The sequence below is a fragment of the Carettochelys insculpta genome, chromosome 2 (assembly GCF_033958435.1).
Source record: "Carettochelys insculpta isolate YL-2023 chromosome 2, ASM3395843v1, whole genome shotgun sequence".
Lineage (NCBI taxonomy): Eukaryota > Metazoa > Chordata > Testudines > Carettochelyidae > Carettochelys > Carettochelys insculpta.
In genome coordinates this window covers 53,804,610-53,832,036 of record NC_134138.1, presented here as the reverse complement: position 1 = coordinate 53,832,036, position 27,427 = coordinate 53,804,610, and the positions used below count along the sequence as shown (strand labels likewise).

Sequence of the window (27,427 nt, the reverse complement as noted above, 5' to 3'; positions counted from 1 at the left end):
AAGAGATTTATTAGGGCTTAAACTTTCATAGTAAAACTCACTTCATCAGATGAGTTGGAGTGGAAATTACAGAGGCAGGGATATAATTAAGAGAACAAGGAAAGAAATACTGGTCAGGTGTAGGACTGGTGTTAATGGGTCTAATCAGATCAGTGTGGATATGTCTCATTTGTCAGCATTTGTTGTGCTGTGAAGACACATCTGCACTGACTTGATTAGACTCATTAACATGGGTCTTACACGTGACAAGTGTTCGTTTTGTTGTTCTCGTTTAGATAACCTTTCCTTTGTAATTTCCACTCCAATTCATCTGATGAAGTGCGTTTTACCACGAAAGCTTATGCTCCACAAAATCTGTCAGTCTCTTAGGTGCCACATGACTCCTTTTTGCTTTTGCAGATACAAATGAAAATGAGTACCCCTCTGAGATTTTTCTGAGTTATATGTTTGTTCTGCTAAGCTACAGAATTCTATTCGGGTAAAACAGTGTTTTCTTGAATGCCACTAGTTAGTAGCAGTCACTATGCCTAATGTGAAAATAAAAAAGCAGTCCAGTAGCACTTTAAAGACTAACACAATAATTTATTAGCTGGTGAGCTTTTGTAGGAGAAACCCACTTCTTCAGACCATAGCCATACCAAGAACAGACTCAATATTTATTTAAGGTTTTTTGGTTCTCTGTGCCTTAAATATTGAGTCTGTTCTAGTATGGCTGTGGTCTGAAGAAATGGGTCTATCCTACTAAAACTCACCACCTAATAAATTATTTTTTAGTCTTTAAAGTGCGACTGGCCTTTTTTTTTCTTTTGATAGTATATAGACTAACACAGCTACCTCTGTTACTTTTTATGCCTGATGTGACATCTCACTAAGCTAGAAAAGTGGCAGGATTTTTTTGCTTGTCTTAAGCATGTTCCTTTTGGGGAAATCTTGAAGGCTGCTTTTTGGAAGTCTCTTTGTTTACTCTTACGCTTTGGATTTGGTTTCAAGAGTAGATGCTAGATTTGGTGGAGTAGGGTCAGTTGTTTTTAATAAGGAGTCTGTTCTCTTCTCCTGAATTTTTTCAGCACTGCTTGCCCAAACTGTCCCTAAGTGGGAATATGAGAGCCACTTGAAGAAGAAATTAAAGTTGTTTATAACCAGAGTTGTTCTTCAGGTGCTTATTTATGTTCATTCCAGCTCAGGTATGCACACACATCTTACATGGAATGGACATGAGCAACACATCTCTAAGAACAGCAGTCAAGAAAGGTAGTTAATGATTTTTTCTTTCAGATGACTCTGCACATTCACACTTCATGCCCACCCTCCTCTCTTTCTCAGTCCTGTTTTGGTTTCTCTGAGTCAGCAGTTGGAAGGACTTGAGGTGGAAGGGGACACAGTGCTTCTTTTTATAGCCTTGCCATTAGAACAATTGAAAACAGTGAGGGAAGAAGGAAAGGTATAGATTCATTCCAAGAGAAGGCTTGGAGAAGGTTCTACCATTAGGCTTCACTGGTTGGTGCATTATCCATAGTGTGACTATACAGTCATCTTGAAGAACTGTGATTGCAAATATGTTACATTCCTTTATTTGGCTCTTTTTAGAGGCTAAGTAAATTATCTTATTTTCACAATGGATTGGGTATTGGCTGACTGTTATAGAGGGAGGGGAAACAGATTCTAAATTGAAGAAGCTGCCTCTTGTGTCATTTTACTTGTAAGTTTTCTGCAACATGGAACATGGCTCATTAGAATTTAGAAGGTGTAACCTTAAAATGCATTTCTGCTTCCAGTGCATGAAATGTATCTAATTTTTATTACTTAAAAATAAATTGGATATGTTCTTACTTTCCAGTTAATGGTGAATCGTCGTCTGCGCCAGAAGCTGATGATTCTGTCTCTGAGGCTTTTATGGGTTCTGTAGAAACCCCCATGTCTACAGATTGCATTAACCCAATTATAGAACCTCCATCAAGAGAAGCAATTAGTGACTCTGAAATCAGCACATCTTCAACGGTCCCCATTAGGTCAGCTGAATGTGACACTGTAACTACCACAGACTCTGTGTCCTCTAATACAAGAAGCAGCACTGCTGTAGATGGATCAAAACCAAGGGACTCTTCAAGTGCTTCTGGGGAACCTGTAAGACAGCAGCCTAGTAGTGCTGGTACGGAACCTTTGCCTCCAGGGTATGTGGACTTAGTTTTAATTAATAACATGATCTAATCTATCTGGCCTTTAACATTTATATATAGATGTAGAGATTTTATTTCAGCTCTGGGTTGCCAAATACAGTCCCATTGGCTGAGACATAGGTATTTGATCTAAAATAGGTTTGCAGTCCTAACTGGATGGAAGCTTTTGGTGCCAGAAACTAATAATGGGCTTCTTGTTTGCTTAGACATTTACATGACCTATATAGAAGAGTCTCGGGGCATTCTGGGCAAAAAAGACATTAGACATATTTAAACTTATCCCACACTTGGGGTGCGTTTCCTTGCTCAAATATTGTTTTAAGCTTGTTACACACACAGAGATCAAAAATTGTGTGTGCATGTGCTCATGCAGGGGTGGGGGTGGGGAATTTCAGTAGAAATGTCATAGACATTATAAGTTTTATCTGGAGTTATATCCTAAAAATACTCTGAATACAAATGAAATTGTGAAGAGAGCGACTGGTCTTTTTATTTTAAACCAAAGATGGAGGTGATTAACATTTCAGTTAGCCATGGTGCTTGCAATGATGGCATTAACACTGAAGCACATCTGTAAGTCGAATGTCACGTGACTTGGCAAACTAGAATTGAGAAGTCTTTATGTAAGCTAACTGAAATTGAAGCACATTTTAAGGATATACTACAACAGACATTGATTGACTGGAATTTTTAACTTTTGTTGAAATATTTTGCCTCCTTTAAAAAAATACTTCATTGGAAGTGTTTATTTACTGTTGTCTGACCTATTGATCACTGCTTCTGTGGAAATTAGATTTGTACTTACAAGTGTGCTCTGCCACTTCTGCTTAGTCTCATTTTTTTCTATTTGGTGCTTTAATAAGCTAATGGGGGACTACTTGCTTCTCTCTGCACAGTGCTTCCACTGGGACATGACAATGTGAAAAAAGCATGTGGCACATCAAACCCCATTGGCTTAGCTGTTCAAAGACATAGTGCCTATACTCATGAATTGATCCTCTGCTATGTTTCTTAATATATGCTAACATAAACCTTGTGATGTTTTGGCTTAAAAAAAGTGGCCATAGCCTGATCTTCTGACTAACTCCTTTCTCTATGGTGAGCAGAGCTTGTTTCCATTTTCAAAGATGGGCTAGATGGACAAAAATGCCAGAGAATATGAGGAGAATCTCCCTTTTATAATCTTTGGCTCATTGGATAGGGTACTCCCAAGGAGTGCTGGAGAGAAGATTTGAACTTGAATATTTCACATTGCAGACGAGTAACAGAGAGAAAGCCATGCTAGTCTATATACCATCAAAACAAAAAAGCAGTCCAGTAGCACTTTAAAGACTAACAAAAGAATGTTTAAGATACTTGGGCTAAGACATGGGATTCTCTGATGTAAATATTTTTAGTCTGTCCTGTGGGAGTTATTCCATTTCTTATAGTCACTGGAGCAGGGACTTGGACTTGTATCTCCCACCCTCAAGGGAAGAATCCTAATTGCCAGGATATACAATCTTTCTTCAAGTAGTGTACCCATGGGTGCTCCATTCTGTGTATCGGTGTGTCCTCGCATCAGTGCTCAGAGATCCTTCCACAGTTGTGGTTTCCCATGCCACACACATGCAGAAACGCCTCCTTGTGCTCTCTGACATACGTGCGGGCATGGCACGGGCTCCTCAGTTCCTTCCCTACCGTCATTAGCTGCACATTGAGCTCCTTACTTTCTGCCAAGAGATGAAGTCGAGTTAGTTACTAGTATCCTTAGCCATTACCCTAGTCCAGTTTCTGTTCCCTTGTTCTATTTTACTAAAAAAAAAAATAAAAAGTAGTAGTTAAATTTTGACTGTCACTGCCATGTCGGGCTTCCCTGGTTTAAGCAGTGCACCACATGCAACAATGTGATGCCTGCCTCAGATGGCCATGCATAGTGTATTAAGTGCCTTGATGAAGGCTGCCAGACGCAATCTTGCGTTCACTACTCGAGTCTGACAATGAGAACCAGAAAAGACTGAGCTAATTGGCTTAAGACTTTCCTATATGAGAAGTCTTTACAGCCACCAGTCCTGGATATGCCAGCGGCTAAATCAGTAGCCAAGGATGGGGACCCCAAATGTTCGCTGGCCTCTAAAGGGTCTCCTGCAGTTGGTCTGGGTCCCTCTCCAGCTCATTCCTGGCCTCTGGGGCCACGTGTGGACGGACTGCAACAGAAGGAAGAACCATCCCAGGCTCCCTGGCACTGTCCCTGCTGGCACTGTTAAAATGGGCACGTTTGGTACTGAAACAAAAATCTGCAGCAGCGATGCCTTCAACATTGGCAAGCCCTTCATTGGCCAAAATGAAGCGGACCATACCTATGCCTATGTCTACCTCAGCACCGTCTTTGGTGTTGGAGTCACATCTGCTCTCACTGTGACCATCAACAATTCATTTCCCTCCATTGGAGTGCCCTGGCACCGAAGGCCCTTTCCCCAAAGGGAAGGGGCCCTCCCCCTTGTGTCCATCCTCTTCATCACCAGTTGGTGTCATACTCGCCATGTCACCCGCTTCCACTAATGATGCCAAAATGTTTCAGGACCTCTTTTACTGTGTGGCACAGTTCTTGGAGAAGGACGCCCATGAGGTCCCAGTAAAACAATATAGACTATTCTGTTCGGTACAGTACCTGTCATCCTTTGATGGTGGCAGGTATTTATGAATGAGGCCATCCTGGGCCTAACTATGACCCTGTAACAAATGCCAGCATATATCATACCTAACAACAAATGGGCAGATAAATATTTTGTTGCATCCAAGAGTGCTGAGTTCCTATTCACCCATCCATCTCCCAGTGCTCTGGTGATGGATGCGGTGTGAAACAAAACATTTAGGTCCATGCCCCAGGATAAGAAGGGTTTAAAAATAAAAGGGGGGGGGCGGGAAACGGGACATCAAGGGCCATAAAGTATGCTCGTCTGACATGCTGGTTGTGATTTCCAAAACTATTCCAGATTGCAGGAACTTGTCCCAGTGCTATCGGAACACCAGCACCAGATACTTCCCAGTGTTATCTAAGAGGGCCAAACTGTTGCCAGCATGATTGTACCGTCGTGGCTATGGATATCACCAACACAGCGACGTATGTCACCACCTCACTGTTAGTTATGTGCTGTACCTCCTGGCTCATTCCATCGGGCGTACCAAAAGAACTTCAACACAAGGTTGAGGACCTACTGTTTGACTGCCAACATTTATCTTCCAACAAAATAGATGAGGTCCTTCATTCAGTGAAGGACTGCAGAATGACGCTGTGGACCATGGATATGTGTACACCCCCAACTAAACAGGCTTGGTACTCTCCTTTTCAGCACTCTTGGGGTGAGTATCAACAGTCCCAGCAACAGCCCCAGTTCCATCAGCCACGTCAAAGGCACAGACAGCAGCACTGTCGCTTGGGCAAACAACATCAGAGCCAACAACCCTCAGCATTCCATGCTCATCCTTCACAGCAACAGTTTTGAGGGCTTGGTAGAGGGTCTGATCTGTTGATTCCAACAGGGCACCATTCAACCATTCCCCCACCGTCTCCTCTCCTTCTACACCAGTGGCAGAACATCACCATAGATAGACAAACAGTTTTGGAGCTAGTGGAAAAAGGATATTCCACCCCCTTCACTTCCATTTCCCCTACCTACCCCCAACCCCATCCCTCTTCAGGGTCCCTTCTCATAAGAGTGTCCTCGACCAAGAGTTCCAATAACATCTCAGTTTGGGGGCATTCAGACCCGTTTCTGAGGAATTCTGGGGCAGTGCATTTTATTCCACTTAATTCCTGATTCAGAAAAAGAGTGAGAGATGGTGACCAATCTTGAATCTCGGACGACTCAACAAGTACGTCCTTTACAGACGTTTCAGGATGGTGACTATTGCTACCATTATTCCGGCCCTGGACAAGAGTGATTGGCTCTCAGCCATCGACCTAAAGCATGCGTTTTTCCATATCCTCATCCATCCAGCTCACAGATGTTTCCTTCATTTAACAGTGGAATGATCCCACTACCAGTATCGGGTTCTCCTGTTCGGCCTTTCCACAGCACCGTGGGTGTTCTCCGAAACCCTGGTGGTTGTGGGTCACTTACCTTTGTTGTCAAGGGGTCGTCATTTTCCCTTACCTGGACAACTGTCTTATAAAGGACCGTTGCTTCCTGAAGCATGGCATATGGTGCACCTCACAACTCACCACCTTCTCAGACTTGGTTTCTATATCAACTATGCAAAGTCTATGATCCATCCCACTCAAGCTCTGGACTTCATAGGAGTGCACGTTAGACACTGTCACGTCCACGATGTCATGTTCAAAGATTTCTTACTCTGTGCAACATCATTCAAGTGGTGCACCTCTCCTCTACCATTTCGGTGCATGCCTGCATAGTGCTACTGGGCCGTTTGGCCGCCACCACTCACTTGGTCAAGCTAGCCAGGCTTCACATGCACTGTCTTCAGACATGGTTGGCTTCATGCTGTATCCTGGCCATAGACCCAGTCTTCAAGGTGGTGGCAGTCCCTCCTCAGGTTCTTGCTTGTCTCCAGTGGTGGACATGTCTGGGCAATGTTCTTGTTGGTGTTCTGTTTCACCAGCTGCCACCTTCAGTCACTCTCACCACAGACACTCTTCTCCTTGGCTGGAGAGCGCACATTGGTTGTCGTCACATGGTGCAGGGCAGATGGTCGTTCACCCAACAGACACTCCACATCAATCTGTTGGAACTTCAAGTGGTCGGCTATGCCTGCCACCACTTTTGGTGCCTTCTAGCTGGCAAATTTGGTCTATATTCTTACCAACAACACCCCATGCATATATTACATCAACTGTTGAGGGTGTGTGTGCTCACGTTCCCTCAATGTGGAAACCATAAAACTTTGGACATAATATATCTGACACCAGATCAATCCTGTGGCTACTTAGCTCCCCAGAGTTCTCAATGTCACATCCAGTGCTCTCAGCCATACATTCACAGACCATCAAGAATGGGAGCTAGGCACGTCAGCTGCAAGGGTTAATTGTAGAAGAACTTTATATGAGACAGTTTAGGGGTGTTTTGGCAACACACTCCCCCATATCTGATGAGCCAAGGACATGCCTTTGGAAAAACCAGCATTCCAGCGCGTTGCTGCTATTATAGGAGAACATATGTAGATAAGGATAAAGGGTAGGGAATAAATGTGATCTAATGCAATCAGATGCAACAAACACATGTAAGCAAAATAATGAACAGAACAAGTACTGATAGATCAATAACTAATAAATAAGGAAATACCTTAAATGGTAATGAGTGACCTAACAGAACTGCATAGCAAGACAGGAGAAAACTGTATATAAGGCAGCAAAGAAAGCAATTTGGACTTCACTGATGGGCCACAGCACTGGTGCCTTGGAAGACTAGACGCATGCATCTGATGGAGCAGGTCTTTGCCCACAAAAGCTTGTGCTGCAAAATATCTGTTAGTCTATAAGGTGCCACAGGACTTCTTGTTGTTCTTAGAGAACTCCCACTCGCCCTCTGCTGGTGGGATATAAGAGCTGCTTTCCTGTCATGCCTTTAGTTAAGAGGTTTTGTTAAAACTTGTCATGGAATAAACTGCCTGTGTTTGACAGACACTTGTGTAGCATGGTTTGTACTCAGAGAACCCAGTGTTGACCCTAAATTACTCTTTCCTGTAACAGCAGCCCTTGATTGAGTGTTCCATCTGTGGGGTTATCCTTACATAGGCCTGTTCACCACCAGACACAACAGGAAGTGTCACTGATACTGTTCCAGGGCAGGGCTCGGCAGGCATTCTCTTGTGGATGCTTTCACCATTCCATAGATTGCTCCCTTCCTGTACGTGTTTCCTCACACTCCGCTTCTCCACAGGATGCTACTCAATATCAGACGAGACCAAGCTCTTGTTGTTCTCGTAGTCCTGGCCTGGCCCTGACAGACCTGGTACCCTTACCTCTTTCAAATATCAGTAACGACTCCCTGTCCATTTTCCTCCTCACCGTGACCTTCTGTCTTGGAAGTTTGGCCGCATTCAGCATCCTGATCTCCTCAAGCTTCACCTCCACATATGGCTTCTTCATGGCTCCACAATGCTGAAACTGCTTGCTCTGAGGAAGTAAGGAAAATTCTTGTCAACAGCAGGCAGGAATCAACATGCAAAACTTACCTTTAAATGGCAGCCCTTCTTCCATTGAATTGTTTCCCACCATTCTGAGCCTCCTCAAACCATGCCGTTGTCTGTCCTTCTTAACTATCTCCTGCACCTGTGCGAGTGGAATCTGACCTTCAGCATGGTCCAGGTGCACACCGCAGCTATAGTGGTTTTTCATCAACTCAAAGAGGGGCTTCCATTCCTGGCCCAGCCTATTAGCAAGCGCTTCCTGATGGGCCTTCAGAACATTTTCCCGTTGGTGTGTAGTCGACCCCCGCACCTCCCCGGTGCCCATATGGGACCTTTATCACGTGCTTCACTGTGTTATGAAACCATCCTTTGAGCCCCTGGTCATGTGTACCTGGCTTCATCTGTCTATAAAGGTTTCCTTCCTCATGGTGATCATGTAGGCCAGGTGTGTCAGGGAATTAGCCACCCTAATGGCGGATACCCCACAGTGTTCTTATGAAAGATAGGGTCACCTTGCAATCTCACCCTATGTTTTTACCCAAGGTTCACTTCACCATTCCACATCAGTAAACCAATCCACTTACCTGCTTTCTTCCCAACGCTGCATTCTTACCCTACACATGTGATGCGGCATACGTTGGATGTTAGATTGCACGGAGCTGTGGCACAAGCCTCATTGGCTGTTCTTGTCCTTCAGTTAGTGGTCCAGAGGCCCACCCATTTCATCCCAAAGACTGTCAAAATAGGTTTCTTCCTGCATCCACACTTGTTATTCTCTTAGTTGTAGAGTTTCTGGGTACTGTTACAGCTTACTCCACCTGGGCCATGTCTTCCACTACTGCTTTTTTCAAGCACATACCTCTCTGACATTTGTAAGGCAGCCACATGGTCTCCCAGTAACATGTTTGCCTGGCATTATTCTCTCTTGTCTAACATCGCTTCGTCTATCAATACAGACATCAAAAAACTCCTAACTCACAAACCTGTCAATCAGCACTTTAATGGAGTGGGCCATTCTGTTAAGGACCTGAAAGCCATTTTGTTAAGGACCTCTGTGTTTTACTGAAAAGGAACTTTAACAATCATGTACAGAGGGAGTGCTCAGAACTGTAATTTATAGTCAAATTTGACACTAACACATGGTTTGAACCGGGACGGCAATTACCTGGCCCATTATAAGGACTCTTTTACATACTTTGTTTTATCTAACTCTTAACTTCCCACCCCTCCTGCTGCTCCTCTGCACTTCTGGTTTGTCGACCTTGATGATTATTTTTCTCATTTGTCAACCCTGATAACAATTTTTGGACCTCTGTGTTTTATGTATTGAGTCTGTTCTGGTATGGCTATGATCTGAAGAAGTGGGTCTGTCCTACAAAAGCTCATCACCTAATAATAAAATTATTTTGTTAGTCAAGTAGCACTTTAAAGACTGCTCTTTTTTGTTTTGCTTTTATCCTAGTGGGCCAAGCTGTATTGTCTACTGTGGTAGTGACAGAGCTCCAGACCCACATCCATTCAGCGACTACTGCTTGCTAAATACTCGGAATGGAGCCCCCATGGAGACACTACTCGAAGAAGTTACTCACTTGGGCTACGTCTACACGTGCCCCAAACTTCGAAATGGCCACGCAAATGGCCATTTTGAAGTTTACTAATGAAGCGCTGAAATGTATATTCAGCGCTTCATTAGCATGCGGGCTGCCGTGGCGCTTCGAAATTGACGCGTCTTGCCGCCGCGCGGCGCGTCCAGACGGGGCTCCTTTTCGAAAGGACCCCACCTACTTCGAAGTCCCCTTATTCCCATCTGCTCATGGGAATAAGGGGACTTCGAAGGAGGAGGGGTCCTTTCGAAAAGGAGCCCCGTCTGGACGCACCGCGCGGCGGCAAGGCGCGTCAATTTCGAAGTGCCGTGGCGGCCCGCATGCTAATGAAGCGCTGAATATACATTTCAGCGCTTCATTAGTAAACTTCAAAATGGCCATTTGCGTGGCCATTTCGAAGTTTGGGGCACGTGTAGACACGGCCTTGGTGTAGTAATGATGGCTCTTCAAGATGTGTATTCCAGTGGGTGCTCCATTTCCTTTCCTCCTTCTCCTGCTGTGAAGCATCCTGCTGTATTGGCGAGATAGAGAAGGAATGAAGGAACTCACGCCACACATATGCCAGAGAGCACGAGGAGGTGTTTCTGTGCATGCATGGTGTGGGAAACCACGGCTATGGAAGAATCTGTGAGTGCTGTTGCTAGCACATACCAACACCCAGATTTGGAGCACCCACAGGGGGACACATCTGGAAAAAACATCTTTACTGTACACAATGAGTAACTTCCTCTGGCTTTGTGACTAGAGCCACAGTTTTGACAGTGACCTTGTTTAGGAGGACTAAACTCCACTTTTGCACACGAGCAGTAGGAGAAAGAAGCGTTAAACTGTTGGAACAGTAGGGTCATGTCCAGTGGATCAATACACTAGTCGTATCCACTTGCCCTAAATATGCTGAGTGTGGGGTGGGGAGACAGACAGGATAACTGCAGCCACTCCTCCACAAAGGCATTAGTATTGGTTTTGAAGTAATCTAAATGTTAGCTACTACTGGTTGGAGTTGAGAATTCCATAAATGATTTTTAAGGCCAGAAGAGATCATGAGATTAAATAATCTGAATCCTTTATACCACAGGCCCTTACATTTCATTCAGTTATCTGTAATGAGTCTGTAATTTGGGTGTTGATTACAGCACACCTTCCAGTAGTGTTTGATCTGAAAATATCAAGAAACAATGAATCTAACGGGGTGGGGATAGCTCAGTGGTTTGAGCATTGGCCTGCTAAACCCAGGATTGTGAGTTCAGTCTTCAAGGAGGCCATTCAGGGATTGGGGCAGATAGATGTCAGGGATGGTGCTTGGTCCTGCCAAGGGGGTAGGGGACTGGACTAGATGACCTCCCAAATTCCTGTCCAGTTGTAGGAGATGTGTATCTCTAATTATTGGTAACTAGTTGTAATAGTTACTCACCTTCACTCTTAAAAATTAGTGCCTTATTTATCTGACCTTAACATCTAGAGATTGGTGGCTATATCTTTCTCAGTTAAAGAGCTTTTTGGTATCTGGTATTTTGTCACTGAGTGTACTTGTATACTGTAATCAAGTCACCTCTGCTTGGTTTTTGATAATCTATTCTAAACAGATCTTACTCTTCATGTCTCTAACTGTATGGAGATATTTTATCCATCCCTTAAATCCCATTTATGGTTCTTGACTGCACCTGTTTGATTTTTTCACCACAGTTTTAAAATGATAAAACCATAGGACTGAAAGTGACCTTCAGAGGCCATCTAGTTCAGTCCTTTGTGTTTACAAGAACTGGACACAGTGTTAGTATCAGGCTCACCAATGCCATATACAGAAGTAAAATCATCTCTAGTCTTCTGTGTGCTAAGCCCTTCTTTGTACATCCAAGTATTACATTAGTCTTTTTGCCACAACATAATGGTGTTTGTCCGGTATGATCTCTTAATACTTTTCAGAGTCATTGCTTTCTAGGATGCAGTCTCCCGGTTTGTAAGTATGGTCATTATTTCTTTCAAAATGTATGAATGGCTGTATTGAAATTGATTTTGTTTGAATAAGTCCAATTTTAGCAAGTGTTCTGGATTATTCTGTGTAGCTCCCCTCTCCTCATCTTTATTTACTATTTGCAATTCCTTTGCCTTTTGATTTCCTGAGTGCATAGCTTAGATACATAGGATTTACAGTCTGATAGGTTGACCTTTAGAGAACTGAGAACGTATAGGCATTTAATGTAGGCTCGGGTTCCTGATTTGTAAACAATCAGTAATAATTTTATTTGGACTTTACCATACTTTATGATGATTTTCCACAGTACTGCTTCTCATATCTTGTATGGGTTTCATAGAACTACAGAGACAGTTTGAAGAAATCATGGTATGAAATCTTGTAATCAGCATGAGTTTTGCAACATTTTTTTTTCAGCTGGGGGTAACTAGATAAGATCAAAGGATATGAACAAGGACAATGATGGGAAACAATATAGTCATTTTGGGTGGGGGGGGATTGTTTATCCTGGAAATTTTGAAGTATTATATGCACATAGTTGGAGGAATGTCAAATTCATCAGTGGAATTTAAGGTATAAAGAATTATCAAAAAGATGTCCTTCTCAACTTCATGAGTGTACCTGTGTAGGAGAATATCTTTGTGTGTGTGCATGTGGGCATTATGGTAGGTGCCGTTTTGCTAGTTTTCAGTTACTGAGAGAGTTGCATAACCTGATGTGGATGCTGAAAATATATGCATATCCTGAATTTGCCTGTGTGATTTTAGTACTAGCCCACTCTTCTCCTTGGTTCCTGGTCTGTGCTGGAGAGGTGGCCTGTTGGGAACATCCAAACATGCCTTCCAATGAAGCAAAAGTTTAATGCAACAAAATAATGGACAGTGCTGTGGTGAAATTACTTGATTTTAAGAAAGTTTTGGAGACTGCAAGAGGAAAAGGAGTTGTGCAGACTGAGGTTAAATCAATAAATATAAAACTGAATGAGAAAGTGAGTACCACTCACAGCTCTTCTTCTTCAGCTGCTATTGAGAAATTGTGCTTCCCAACCAGGTATCTGACTGTGTGAATATTCCCTTCAGAGACTGGGTAGGGTCATTGGATTTTTCCATTACAGCAGATGCCCAACTTATGCGGAAGTTTTGTTCTTGTGAAACTCTGCGTAAGTCAAATTCTTTGTTGCTTGGGGGACTCAGATAACTCACCGGAGTGGGGAAACTGAGCCTGGATCGCTATTTCTTAAGTTCTACAGTAACTCAAGAAAAAGATTTGAGCAATGAAAATGTTTGTGCAGTATGTAGGTGGGCTAGGATGCGTAAGGAATGAGATGGGAAATATTACTGTAAATATTTAATTCTACCCAAGAGATGTAGCAGAAATGGGTAGCAAAATAATTAGAGGAGTTTAAAGATTTACATGAGTTTAAAGATTTTATTTAGGGAATATAGGTGGCCATCACTGTTGATTTATTCTTTCACATAATACTGGAATGGGGGCATCTAATAAAATTGAAAAACAATATATGTAAAGTGGGAAAATACTCAAAATATAGAACTCATTTCCACTTGATATCTTGAAAGCTAATGGTTTTGTAGAACATAAAGGACTAGACATGTACATGCATAATAGATTAGACTGGATAAAGAAATGTAGAAGGGGAAAGCACTCATTCTTCAGAACATACATCAGCTATTAATTGAAGAGTATTAGAAAGAAAAGTCTCTTATGGGCAGATTATTTCAATATTCGGTCCATGATGGTTGTCTCTTACTGTGGTGTCCAAAAGAAAATTTAACAATCACCACAGTCCCTGGCCTACCCCACCAAGCCAGGCACCCTCCCTCCCTCCCTCCCCACTCCATCCAGGCTCATGCCCCGCCCACGCAAACTGCCAATGGAACTGGCGCTGCTCCGCGCAGCCCCATGGTCCTGAGCGATCCACAGGAGGAGCCACCTCCACCGTTACTGCTATGCGCTTGTCCCACCAAGTGGTGGGGCATATGCACTGAGGAGTGGTGGGCACTCCACATGTGCAGCTCTAATGAGCTGCTTTGCCACATCGTGGTGTCCAGTTTTATACATCTGAAGTATCTAATGATGGGTTCTGTGAGACAGAGGATATTAAGCTAGAGGGATCACAAATGTGGGCTGGTATGGCCATTCCTGTTTTTAACAAAATGTTAATGGTTTATATATAAAAAGGTATTTTGATCTTTGCTTTACGTTTCCTTCAGCCGACTGATATGATGAAATATTTTTCAGACAATTTTAGTCAGGACTCAATTACATCCACCAGGCTGTAGGGGAAAACAAGTTATGGGACTTAGATTCCATTTGTCCATAGTGAGGAGTGTGTTACCATAAAAAAACCCCAAAGTAGTAGTTTTTATAGAATAAAAATGTTGGAAAAACTCCTTTTGAAATGGGAACTGGTGAGGTCCCTGACTTCTCTTTCTAGGTCCCTGTTACATTCAGATGTCTAACATATAACTGTTTGGCCTGTTTTGTATCAAAAAAGAAATACCTAAAATATTTGAAAATGCTTTTGAAAATAGTGTACTCACCTATGTGCATAAGTAGCTCTAAAAGGCTCAGGAATAGACAATCAAATTCTGCTTTGAGGATGAAAAGAATTCATGTAAGATAAGACACAGTGGCATACTGCCCTTTTGTGAGTGGGCAAATGTAATCCTTAGCCTTTAGAGTAAGAACTAAAATTGGGTAACCCATTTGTTCACTAGAAAATATTTTTCTGTTTGCTGAAAAATTAATCAAAAGGCAGCACGTTCATGTGTTTTAAAAACGTGTCTTTTTTGTTTGTTTGTTTTAAGGTGGGAACAGAGAAAGGATCCTCATGGTAGAACCTATTATGTTGATCACAACACACGAACTACGACATGGGAGAGACCACAGCCTTTACCTCCAGGGTAATGTGTATATATAACAACTATAAATGTTGTGCTAAAGTTTAATACCAAAAAGTATTTTTATTACATTAAAAAGTGTAAATATACTAGTATTTTTTGACTCAGACAATCATAGAAGTCTAACCACACATGTACTGCAATACACCACATCCTCAAAACATTATACTTCTCCTTTGTCGTTCAATGATCAGGATCATCATAACTACTTCCATGTATGTGCTGATGTTACGTCTTTTACTTTTGCTTATCTTGTTGGTAATAATGTTTGTTATCCTTTTATTTAATGTGTTTAAACTTTTTATTACTTTTTTGGTCTGGCTATGCAGAAGAATAGTGGAGACTGTCCCCCTTGGAAACCTAATAGTTACTGCTATAAAATCACATAAAGTCTCAGACACAGAACACTTGTTGTTACATACAGCAGAAGTTAAAACTTCTGCTAATCTCTCATCCCTATATTGGAACTGAAACGTCAATAATTTAGTGATCCACTGAAAATTAGTTGCATACTTTCCACTGAGAAATATGGCTGACTTAACGTTAGTATTTTTCTTTGATAGCTGGGAAAGACGGGTTGATGATCGTGGAAGAGTTTACTATGTGGATCATAACACAAGAACGACGACATGGCAGCGACCAACAATGGAATCTGTCAGGAACTTTGAGCAGTGGCAGTCTCAACGTAACCAACTACAGGGAGCCATGCAGCAGTTTAACCAACGATACCTATATTCGGTAACATTTAGTGAGCGGTGAAATGTTAGCAAATATTTATTCAGTCCCTAATGGCTTCAGAATTGCATAACTGTATACATTGAGAGATGTTCATCTAAAAAGATGGTTAACATCATTAACTTAAATAATGGATTCTGTTTTAGAACCTACACTTGTAACCTTTACCTGTGCAGGATTCTTGCTGCTGGGTCTCAGTTCTCCAGCTCAAGACCTGTGTACTTCCCAAGAATTTGAGGTTTGTAGGCCCCAGAGAACAATAACAGCAAGTATACATGTACATTACACTCTGACCTATGGGGAAAACTTCAGTTCTGCAGCTAAGCCTATTCTTTGTGTATTGACTTCTTTTGCAGACTTGCTTTAGGCAGTTAGCTTGGTACTTACGTGTTCTTCATTTTTCCTTTAATCATTCCTGACTTAGTGATTTTCAGCCTTTCAGCAACACTGTGGCAGTTCTGGCTTTCTTACTTTGGTACCTGTTTTGAATTATCTTCTTGGGTTCGTCTGTGAAACTTTTTGCATTGTTTCTGTGTGTTCTGTCAGCATGCCATTCATGTCTTCAATCATACAGCTCAGCAGCTTCAAGAAAAGCCTGTTTTAAGTTAGGGAAATTCACTAATGGATGTACAGATACTCTATATCCTCCATGTGGGAGTCAAGAATAGTGTGCAGGAATGTCAGAACTGTCTAATAGATATCACCTAGGCACTCAAATATTATGGAAATCTTGTCCAGACTCTCACTGAGGGACCCATCTCATCTAAGAGACCCTCATAAGTTTGGTGTGATGCCAGAGGCTTCAGGCCTGGGGTCATGTGCATCTCCAGGTATTTGCTTTATATTTAGCACAGAGGTTTTCAAACCGAGTTATGCCCCATTGGGAGGCATGCCTCACAGTTTGAAAGCCATTGCCTCCTTGTAGCCAGCAGATCGGAAGCTGGTGTGAACTGCACAGCCTGCTTTGGCCATTGACTTTTCATAATATGGGAGCTGGAGTGCTAGCTGGCTGCCCAGCAACCTTCCCTGCTCTGCTCTGAGCTGGACCACTGTTTCAAGGCAAGGCACTCCCTACGCAGAGCTGGTGACACAGATCGAAGCTGCACCCAGACATGCTGTTGCCTTGGCCCTGAATGAGTCTTGCTATGGCTGGTGACACCCTGTGAGCTGATGCCGAGGTGCCAGCTAAGGGTCTGGTGGGGCAAAGGGGGTGATGCCACACCAGCAGCTACGCTAAGCAGCCAGGGCAGGCTGGGTTCTTTGGTTTGTGTTTAGTTCGGGTACAGCAGCAAGAGGAAAATTACACTTAGAGAGGCTTTAACAGTTACCTTTTATTTATACAAAGATAGAAACAATTTAACTAAGACAAATGATTAAAGTACAAATTAGTACTTGTGGTTTTTAAAGGGGAAACAACACAATTTAACTTAAGAAAAGTTTTAGACAAACTAGCTAGCTTAAACTAATACAATTAATGTGTACACAAGAAAGGCACGTTGCAGGTGTGATTTTCACGCCTGCCTCTTAGACCTGGTGGAACCAGAGTCTTTCCTTCAGTTCCTATAGGAAAGAAGTGTAATACAGGTGTAATTCTTACCCCTGCCTCCTAGATCCGGTGTGACCCAGAATTTTTCTCAATCCCTTGGGAAGAAGTAGATATGAACCAGGCGTCCCCAGTCTCGGGAGTTAATTCCAGACCTGGCCAGCAGGTGTAGGTGATTGAAACTCAAAGGGGGGGGTGGGCTGCCAAACCCCTTTATACCCCTTTTGTCACGTACGCTTCTTTCTGGTCTCAAGTGGCCAATCAGGAGGAATGTGTTTTGAACCCCAGGTTTCCCAGGGAAGGTGCAAGTCTCAGTTTGCACCTGTGAATTGTGGACAATTGGGCACCTTTGGAGATGATGGGCGGGGGTTCCCCGTTCTTCCTGGGGAAGTGATCAGGTGTGTCAATTACCGAGATCAGCCAGAAGGGCGGCCATTAGCTAGCCCATTCACTGTCTGGTTTTTGTGTATAGTAGAGAAGCTGGGTGAGACAGCACACCTGCGTTCCCAGGACATCAAAGGCTTCCTGCTCCCTTGCTTGTTTCTCTCTTTGTCTCTCCCACTGTGCGGGGGAGAAGAAGAAAAGGCCAAATGGGGGGTTCATGTCTGGCTACACACCCATAGAGCAGGCCCCTGCCTTTTGGGCCCAGCTGGCATGAGATGCTCCTTGAGGCACTTGCACTCTGGTTCTGCTGCTGTTTCTCAGCTCAGAGGCAACACTTGGGATGATCGCAAGCTTTCCTCCCCCACCATCAAGACTTACACGTTGTCTCTGTATGAGGTTGGATTGGATAGAAATCACTGAAGTGTAAACATGAGTCAACTTCAGCCATTGAGCACTGGAACTCAGTGCCGGCACTTCCTGCATTAGCACACCTTTGCCCTGAACTTAGTGAGTTAGCTTTCATCACCAAAGCATCCTGTGACACCCCATCTGAAACAGGATTCAACTACACACTTAAAGTTGACTGTACTCAGCCCCAGTTTGTCTGATTAGGCATGCTACAGAAAAAGTCATTGTCGGAAGAGATTTTCCTGCAAAACTTCTGTCAACAGATTGTGTCTACACATAAAAGCAGATCAAAAGAGCAATACGCTCTGTCAGCAGAGAGCAGCCAGACTACCTGGCCCTCTCTTGACAAAATGGCCAACCATAAACTCTGCAAACAGGGCTGCCCGGTGAACCAGAAGACCTGTCTGTCGACAGAAGGGCCCCAGAGCCTCTACACGGCTGGTTTGTTGACGGACCTCTGTTGAGAGAGACATTCTACCTGAATGGGGAAAGGTATAGGACTGTCAGTGGATGTTCCAAGTTTCGTCAACAAACTGTGGACAGAACACATTTTGTGCATAGCCAGTCCATGTTTTCTTTTTCCAGCAGAAGCCTCTGATGTACATACATTGTAATTTTTTAGAAAAAGTTTGGTTTTGAAGTTTGGCATATATTTGCACGTGTAAGTTTGGTGGTCAAGCTAACTTAGCATGTGGCCAGTGGGAAGACTAAGAAAATACATAGTATTGTGCACTAGAACTTGAACTCTGGTTTTAGAATTCATTTGTACTATGAGCCATTTGTGTCATGGTCAGGCCTTCACGGTCTAAGAGCAGGCCTAACCTTAGGGAAGATAGGTCTTTGGTCTTGTCAGGTTCCTTCTTCATGATCAATACCATGAACTGAAGAATAGGAGGGGTGAGTTGGCCTTTCCCAGCATTAGATGCAGGTGGCCTTTGATGTGGGTGAAATAGAGGTGATAGCAGAGCATGTCTTCAGGCTTCTAGCTTCTGACAGAAGGTTAAAAAGAACTTGAGCACTTTACATCAGGATAACCTTTTTTTCAAAAACAGATGGGGGCCTCTTTACAAAAAGTGAAAGATTTGACTCTCATCCTGTGTTGTTTGTATCTGAGACCCATCTTCTAGACCCTGATGTGATGAAAGAAAATGAATGTTGTGCTCAGAAACTTTGCTTTCCTGTTGACGATTGGTCCCAAAGGCACTCTGGCTCAGTAACCCCTTTGTGAGAGCCAAATGTCCAGTTTTGCTCGCAGGAATCTGTAGTTCCTATCAACTGGACTATTTTAAGGCAGATAACACTTTTGCTCTGCCCTTATCTTTTTTCATTATACTAACAAACCGACCTGGCTGGGCAGAAGTAACACATAGTATCTTTGGTTTTTGTTCACACATATTAGTAAGGATCTATGATAATCAAAAATAAACCCAAAATTCTATCCCAGGTTAACAGACAGGCCTAAATAAAGATAACAGGGAGAACAGAAAAACCCTTTCTGCACTAGTTGTGTCTTTTAAGATTCTCCATCGTAGATGAATGTGAGCCCCATGTGCCTTTAGAGATTTTTGGTAGCGGTGCCTGCTTCGCCTCTATGTGCACTCTACAAATACCTCTACCCGTCAACTAGGCTCTGTAGGACAGTGCAGGTGACTTCTCCTCATTTTCTTCTCAGTTGCCTTGACTTCAGAACAGTCAGCATGCCCATTTCAGTTGCCTCTGCTAATCTTCAGTAAGTTTGGTACCTACAGTCATGGACTCAACAAAAATTTTGATTTGTCTTATGCATTACAAGGACATTTTCCCCACTTTTGATATTGGCAGCGATGGCAGACATCCCACTTAACTTGATTGATGCTTCCCAGAGGGTTGTTTTGTTCTCTGCCCTTCTTTCTTCTCCCTACCCCTCCCTCCTTTTTAATTTTTATATTTAGCTGTTCTTCTTCGAGTGTCCCCGTGGGTGCTCCACAATAGGTGTCGGGCTCGCCCGGCGCCGCAGATTGGATCTTCCAAGCAGTTTCTGCCGGACCGCGCATGCGCCGGTGCGCGCCGCTCCCTTGCGCGCTCCTGGCCACATGCGCGATCTGGTCCCCGCCAGTTCCTCTTAACCACCGTCGGCGGCAGACGGAATCCGACTAGGCTACGGCCAAGTTAGCATATTCAGTGGTTTTAACTGTTTTTTCTTTAAAGTTTTCAAGTTCTTAGGCTACTGTTAAGTTAGTCAGTTGTTATTTTCAAAAAAAAAAAAGAAAAAGAAACAACAAGCGGGACGGCATTCAGTCCAGTCCTAGTAACAAGCGGAGCACCGGAGGCCAGGAGCCTAGGGCCATTAGCCCTCCTGCCGCGGCAGGCTATCGGAGAGGGGGAAAAACAGCACAGAGAAGGTGCTAAGTACCCATTAACAACTGAAAGACTCACCAACAACGTCCTCTTCAGGATTCAAGAAATGTGAGTCCTGCCGAGAGGCAATGCCAGCATCTGATGGGCACAGTCTCTGCATAAAGTGCCTGGGGGAGTCCCATGTCACGCAGAAATGCTCCTTCTGTGCAAATTAACAGCCAGAGCAAGGAAGGACAGGGAGATGCGGCTGAAAATGCTGCTCTTCGACAAGGCCCTCCAGCCAGACGTGCCGGAGCGGCCACAGCAGGAGGGACCCTCCAGGGCCCATAAAAGGAGAAAGCCGCCTCCCTCACCCCATCAGCGCAAAAACGGAGGAAAGCCTCCCCAGCCCGATCCCTGCGGGCAGCAACAGCGAGTGGGACGGGAGGAGCGCACAGCCCCCAGCCACAGCAACAGCTGATGGGCGGCGGCACGGAGAGCCACGTGGAGGCGGCTCAGCCTCCGATAATCAAACAGCCGCCCCGCACCGCAGGCAGGGCAGCGGCTAAACAAGCGCCGGTACCAGCAGCACCACAAGCAGTGGCAGCGACCCCCGGGGAACCGGCGGTGCAGAGCGCGCAGGCACGCAGCCTGCAGGCACCGGAGGACACTGCCCGTGCGGCACCGCCCATGAGCGTGCCGAGCACAGCGCGGACGGGGCCGAGATCCCCTACACATCAGGGTGCGGAGCTACCCTAAGGGAGGGGGAAGGCTGCACACAAAACAAGGCACCGCAGCCCCTCTCCAGACAGGGCTGCAGAGTTGCTTTCTCTCAGCCCTCCGCTTATGCTGCAGACTCCAACCAGAAGGCAGGGGTCCCCCCTAGCCTACCCGGAGCCCCCATCTCCATTTTTACAACCAGCCTCACCCTGGCTGGGACCACCTTCACCCTTCCTGGGGTCTGAGCCGCTGGAATACTATCGCAAATCGCTCTCTCCAGTGTCCCAGGTCTGTCGACGATCTCGCTCCCCCAGACGCAGAGGGTATGCACCAAGGGAGTGGTCTAGGTCACCTTCCCAAGAACAGTGCCCATGCTGCCATGGTCGCCCCTATCACACGGGGCATAGACACCACTGGCAATCTACCAGGGAAAGATCCCCACAGACGGTCCCGTATCCCCGAGGGCAATCGCGAACGGGGACAGAGACTCAAGTATCTCAGGGGGAACTGGTTTATGGAACCCCGAGATTTTTCCCTTGCAAGCTTCCAGCGAGAGGATGTACCATCACCAACAGGAACCGGAAGGGTCCAGAGAGGCGTACCCTAGTGGTTCCTCGCTCTCCTCCCCGGACGAGGCTACGGCCCCGGGGGAGGTCCATCCTCCAGACTATCTCAAACAGTTTCAAGAGCTGTTTAAGAGGGTGGCCTTCACGCAAGGCATCCCAGACAGCAGAGGTGCAAGAGAAACACTTTAAGCTCCTCAAAAATCTGAGACCTCCGGCCTCCTCCAAAATAGCAATACTGCTTGATGAAGCAATCTTGGAGTCCGCCACTATGATATGGCAGACCCCTGCGACTATTCTGCCTGTCCACAAGAGAGTGGATAAGAAATACTTCGTGCCGGCGAAGGGCATGGAGTTCCTGTTCAGCCACCCACAACCAAATTCCTTGGTGGTGGAGTCGTCGCAACAAAGATCAAACACATCTCAATTCAAGACGGGGGGAACAGACAAAGATGCCAAGAAGCTAGAGCTGTTCAGCAGAAAGGTCTACTCCTCCTCCACTCTACTGTTGCGAATGGCAAATTACGCAGCGCATTTAGCGAACCATAATTTTGACAACTACACTAGGTTAACCTCCCTCATGGACTCGCTTCCAGAGGACAAGAAATCGGTGCTCAAGGCCATCGTGCAAGAAGGCTACGCGGCCTCGAGGACGGGAGTTCAGATCGCCCTGGATGTTGCGGACACAGCAGCACGTTCCACAGCTACGGCAGTGGTGATGCGAAGGGAGTCCTGGCTCCATACTTCGGGTATACCGAGGGATCTGCAGGCAAAGATAGTCGATCTTCCCTTCGACTCGCAGAAGCTGTTTGCTGAATCAACTGACTCGGTCCTTCATTCCAGTAAAGATTCAAGAGCCACACTTAGGACCCTGGGGATTTACACCCCTCCATACAGAAATAAAAAGTACTACCCTCAACAAAGACGGTACCAGTACCAGCAACAGCGTCCCCAGTACCACAGGGGTTACAAGCAAGGGCGACATCAACAGCACCAGCAGTACAGAACTCCCAGGCGATGTTCCCAACAGAGCCGTGCGTCCTCGGGGCAGGGTCAAAGGCCACAAGTTTGACACACAGATCCAGGGCTGCGCCATCACTACTATCGCACAAGGTCATCCGAAGCGGCTATTCCACCATCGCCTCCAACCATTCTACGACCAGTGGCAAAGGATCACTACAGACAAATGGGTGCTGGAGATCATAGCCACGGGGTACGCCATCCCCTTCCAGTCGCTCCCACCGCCACGACCTCCACCCAGGCCCCACCTCCAGGAGGCCTCCCACGTAGCGAGGCTCAAGCAGGAGGTAGACCATCTCATGCTCATAGGGGCAGTGGAAAGAGTGCCGGAGCAACTGCAAGGGAAAGGGTTCTACTCGAGGTACTTCCTCACGGAGAAGAAGACAGGAGGCTGGAGGCCCATCTTAGATCTTCGAGGCCTCAACTGGTACCTGCGCAAGCAATGCTTTCGGATGATCACAATCGCCTCCATCCTTACGGCACTTGACGATGGAGATTGGTTCGCAGCCCTCGACTTACAAGATGCATATTTTCACATAACTATCCATCCGGCTCACCGGCGATTCCTCCGGTTCATGGTAGGCAAAGAACATTTTCAATACAAGGTCCTACCGTTTGGCCTCTCCTCGGCCACCAGAGTCTTCACCTAGACCTTGGCAGTGGTGTCAGCCTACCTGCACAGACAGGGGGTATTTATATTCTCGTATCTGGATGACTGCCTACTCAAAGGGGCCTCGAAGGAGGAGGTACTACGCATGATACGCGTCACAGCAGGCACGTTCTCTTCGCTCGGCCTGGTTATCAATCTGGCAAAATCAAAGATAGACCCCACACAGGACATAGAGTTCATAGGGGCACGCATAAATTCTATTACAGCGAGAGTGTATCTACCAGAGACTCGCTTTCGGGCCATCGGCTCCCTCGTGCATGTCATCACCTTCAGCCCTACGGTGCCGGTCCTGACGTGCTTACAGCTGCTGGGCAACATGGCAGCGGCGACATTCGTAGTACAGAACGCCAGGTTACACATGTGCAGCATGCAGCACTGGCTGGTGAGTGTATACAAACCGGCAACACGCACCGTTCACAGGGTGGTGTCGCCCACAGCAGAGGTGCGCAAATCCCTGCAATGGTGGGTAAACCCCAAGAACTTGCTAACAGGGGTACCCTTCCACCAACCACAAATATCGGTTTTTCTTACTACAGATGCCTCCCTCATAGGGTGGGGAGCACACATGGGCAAAGAGGTGACTCAAGGGCTGTGGTCCTCCACGGAGCAGTCACTGCACATAAATATACTGGAGCTCAGAGCAGTGTTCAATGCCTGCAGACACTTTCGAGACCATATACAAGGCAAAGTTGTCGGGATCAGTACAGACAATACCTCCATCACGTTTTATATAAATCAACAAGGAGGAGCTCGGTCCCGTGCCTTATGTGCGGAAGCAGTCCGGTTATGGAACTGGTGCATCGCCAACAATATAATCTTGAAAGCCTCGTACTTACCAGGCGTTCACAATGTGAAGGCAGACCAGCTGAGCAGGCGTTTTGCACTCACGCACGAGTGGCAGATCTGTCCCGATCTGCTACGACCGATTTTTCACGCATGGGGTTTTCCCCAGATAGACCTGTTTGCCAGTCAACACAACAAGAAGTGCCCACGATTCTGCTCCAGGGCAGGACTGGGACGGGGGTCCCTGGGGGACACGTTCGCGATCTCGTGGAGGGCCCCCTGCTTTACGCTTTTCCTCCCACAGTGCTGATCCACAAAGTCTTGCAGAAAGCTAGGAGGGAAGGAGCCCGAATGATCCTGATAGTCCCAACGTGGGATCAACAGCAATGGTTCCCCTTACTCCTGCTCATGTCGGACTGTCCACCGATGCCCCTTCCGGTGGTGCCGGATCTGCTCACACAAGCCCAGGGGTCCATAGTGCATCCGCACCCCCAAGGCCTGCGACTACAAGCGTGGTTAATCCATGGCTCAGCTCCCTAGAGAGCACATGTACGGAGGAAGTGCAGCAAGTCCTAGAAAGTAGCAGAAGGATTTCCACCAGGAAGACCTACAAGCAGAAATGGACTTGCTTCACAGCATGGTGTTCTACCAAACAGCTAGCCCCTCTTTCGGTGCCTATACCTGTGATATTAGAGTATTTACTGGACCTCAAGAGAGGAGGACTCTCACTATCCTCGTTTAAAGGTCCACCTTGCCGCCATTTCGGCGTTCAGACACGAAGAGGAAGGGCACACGGTGTTCGCCCATCCCATGGTTACCAGGTTCCTCAAAGGGTTGGTAAACCTATACCCCCCTCGGAAACCGCTTCCACCTTTGTGGAACTTGGACCTGGTGCTTAATGTGCTAACGGGACCACCGTTCGAGCCCTTGGCCACGGTTTCCCTCCGCCTCCTTACGATAAAGACGACCTTTCTGCTCGCAATCACGTCAGCTCGCAGGGTGCGCGAACTTGCGGCAGCTATGGCAACGCCACCCTGCACTGTTTTTTTCCAAGGAGGTGGTAACCATACAGCTGCATCCAGCCTTTGTTCCCAAAGTTTCTTCTGAGTTTCACATTAACGAACCTATTATTTTACCCTCGTTTTATCCAAAGCCTCATAACTCTAACAAAGAGGCACGCCTACACCTCCTGGACGTGAGGAGGGCACTAGCCTTCTATATAGACAGGACCAAGTCCTTCCGGAAAACGGATAGACTCCTAGTCTCTCTCGCTCCCAAATCAAAAGGAGAAGGTCTCTCTTCGCAGAGAATCTCGAAGCACATCGTATCCTGCATAAAAACGTGCTACGAACTCAAAAAGACTCCTTTACTGGCCACTCCTAGGGCTCATTCCACTAGGGTGGTGGCGGCATCAACAGCCTTTTTCAAGGGCGTTGTGCTAAAAGACATTTGCAGAGCGGCGACCTGGTCATCCTATGACACCTTCGCCAAACATTACGCCCTCCACAGGGTATTCCAAGAGGATACCCGTCTCTCGACAGCGGTCCTCTCGGGGACAAGCTGCGCATAATCCGATTACCCACCTCCTATCTTGGGTTACTGCTGGGTAGTCACCTATTGTGGAGCACCCACGGGGACACTCGAAGAAGAAAGAGAGGTTACTCACCGTAGTAACGGTGGTTCTTCGAGATGTGTCCCCGTGGGTGCTCCACTACCCGCCCATCCTCCCCGCTTCGGATCTCTGTTTAGTGTTTTTCAGGAGCATCCGAGGCGGTTGGTCAAGGAACTGGCGGGGACCGGATCACGCACGTGGCCAGGAGCACGCAAGGGAGCGGCGCGCACCGGCGCATGCGCGGTCCGGCAGAAACTGCTTGGAAGATCTGATCTGCGGCGCCGGGCGAGCCCGACACCTATTGTGGCGCACCCACGGGGACACATCTCAAAGAACCACCGTTACTACGGTGAGTAACCTTTCTATTCCTTTAGCTGAGTTTTCTCTCAGTTCTGCTCCAGAATCTGAAGAAGAGGTTCTTTCCCATTAAAGCTTGTATTGTTAGTTTTTAAGGTGCTACAGGACTACTTCCTTTGTTCTTCAAAATACTGGTATGTCTAAAGAAATTATTCAAGGGCTTCTTTTTAAGTAAGATAAATGGCTTTGAATTCCAAATATCAGTGAAGAGAAAAAAAATCACAAGGACATATATACCTTATTTTTCATTTCATTATATGGTATTACGTTAAAAAATGACAAAACTAATATTTTACAGTAAGTTTTGAATTTTAGCTTTCTTGAGCATCAGGCTAATGTATTTTCATGTATCTCTTTCAGATGTTAGTATGCCTTCTGAGTAGCAGCGTGTCTTTCAATATGATTAATAGCAAAACTGTTGTTCAAGGGATGCTGGAGTGGACAGTCTAAGCAGTTCATATGTAGATTCTTTGGTGGAGGTGATCTTTATAGAAAAAAGACATGATTTTGTTTATAAGAATTGACAAAGCACATAACTTGTATATTTTGAGAAAAGGATCTTCATTAAATAGAATTATCTATCTGAATTTGTTCTTTAATATACATGTATCCTCTGGTTTGTTCTTTATAAATAGGCTTCAATGTTGTCAGCAGAAAATGATCCACTTGGACCTTTACCACCAGGGTGGGGTAAGACTATAAGCTATTAATTTAGTAATGTGACTGTCACAGAATTTGTCATTTAGTTATTTAATACATTTTATTTTTCAGAAAGGAGAGTGGATTCAAATGATCGAGTGTACTTTGTGAATCACAACACCAAGACAACACAGTGGGAAGACCCCCGAACTCAAGGGTTGGTGCAATATAATGTCTTTATTGATCTATGACAATTAAATGATCATGCTTAAATAGTTGTAAATTTTTTTTCATGTGAAAAAGTGTACTGGTTATAATTTTTCACAGTTTACAAAATGAGGACCCACTTCCCGAGGGCTGGGAAATCAGATACACTAGAGAAGGTGTCAGATATTTTGTTGATCATAACACCAGAACAACAACCTTCAATGATCCTCGTACTGGAAAATCCTCTGTGTAAGTGAGCAGCCAATAGATGGTTTTTAAAAGTGTTGATTATTCACTGTTTAATAGTGAATAGTAGTCCAAATATTAATGAAGAGTTAATATTTTATCTGGACTTATATTTTTAAGTGCAATCCAAGTTGCTGGCTTGTAATTATTTTCTGATGTGGAGATTTAGCTTACCAACCTTCTCTCATCGAAACATTTTGTGATGTAACTTTGTTCAAGGTCTGTCAATTTATAACAACTCAACCAAGTAAAACAAAACAAATTAATTAGAATAAAAATTAGTCAGGATTGTTTTACTTGCACTGTTAATAAAATATTTGGATGTGTCTGTACATTTTCAAATACATTGGTTTCAGAGACAATACAAAATACAAATTGTACAGTGGATATGCTTTCATGCTGAAAGAAATGTGTTAATTGC

At 45.1% G+C, this 27,427-nt stretch overlaps 1 protein-coding gene across 2 annotated transcripts in view; it reads left to right on the top strand.

Moving 5' to 3' along the window:
- WWP1 (WW domain containing E3 ubiquitin protein ligase 1) overlaps positions 1-27,427 on the top strand; it is a 197,966-nt gene that overhangs the window by 108,977 nt on the left and 61,562 nt on the right. For both annotated transcript variants that reach the window (XM_074986996.1, XM_074986995.1), the window contains exons 8-13: positions 1,838-2,171; positions 14,711-14,806; positions 15,367-15,541; positions 26,550-26,604; positions 26,686-26,770; positions 26,881-27,009. In XM_074986996.1, the coding sequence (XP_074843097.1) occupies positions 1,838-2,171; positions 14,711-14,806; positions 15,367-15,541; positions 26,550-26,604; positions 26,686-26,770; positions 26,881-27,009 (874 nt within the window). The remainder of the gene's footprint in view (positions 1-1,837; positions 2,172-14,710; positions 14,807-15,366; positions 15,542-26,549; positions 26,605-26,685; positions 26,771-26,880; positions 27,010-27,427) is intronic.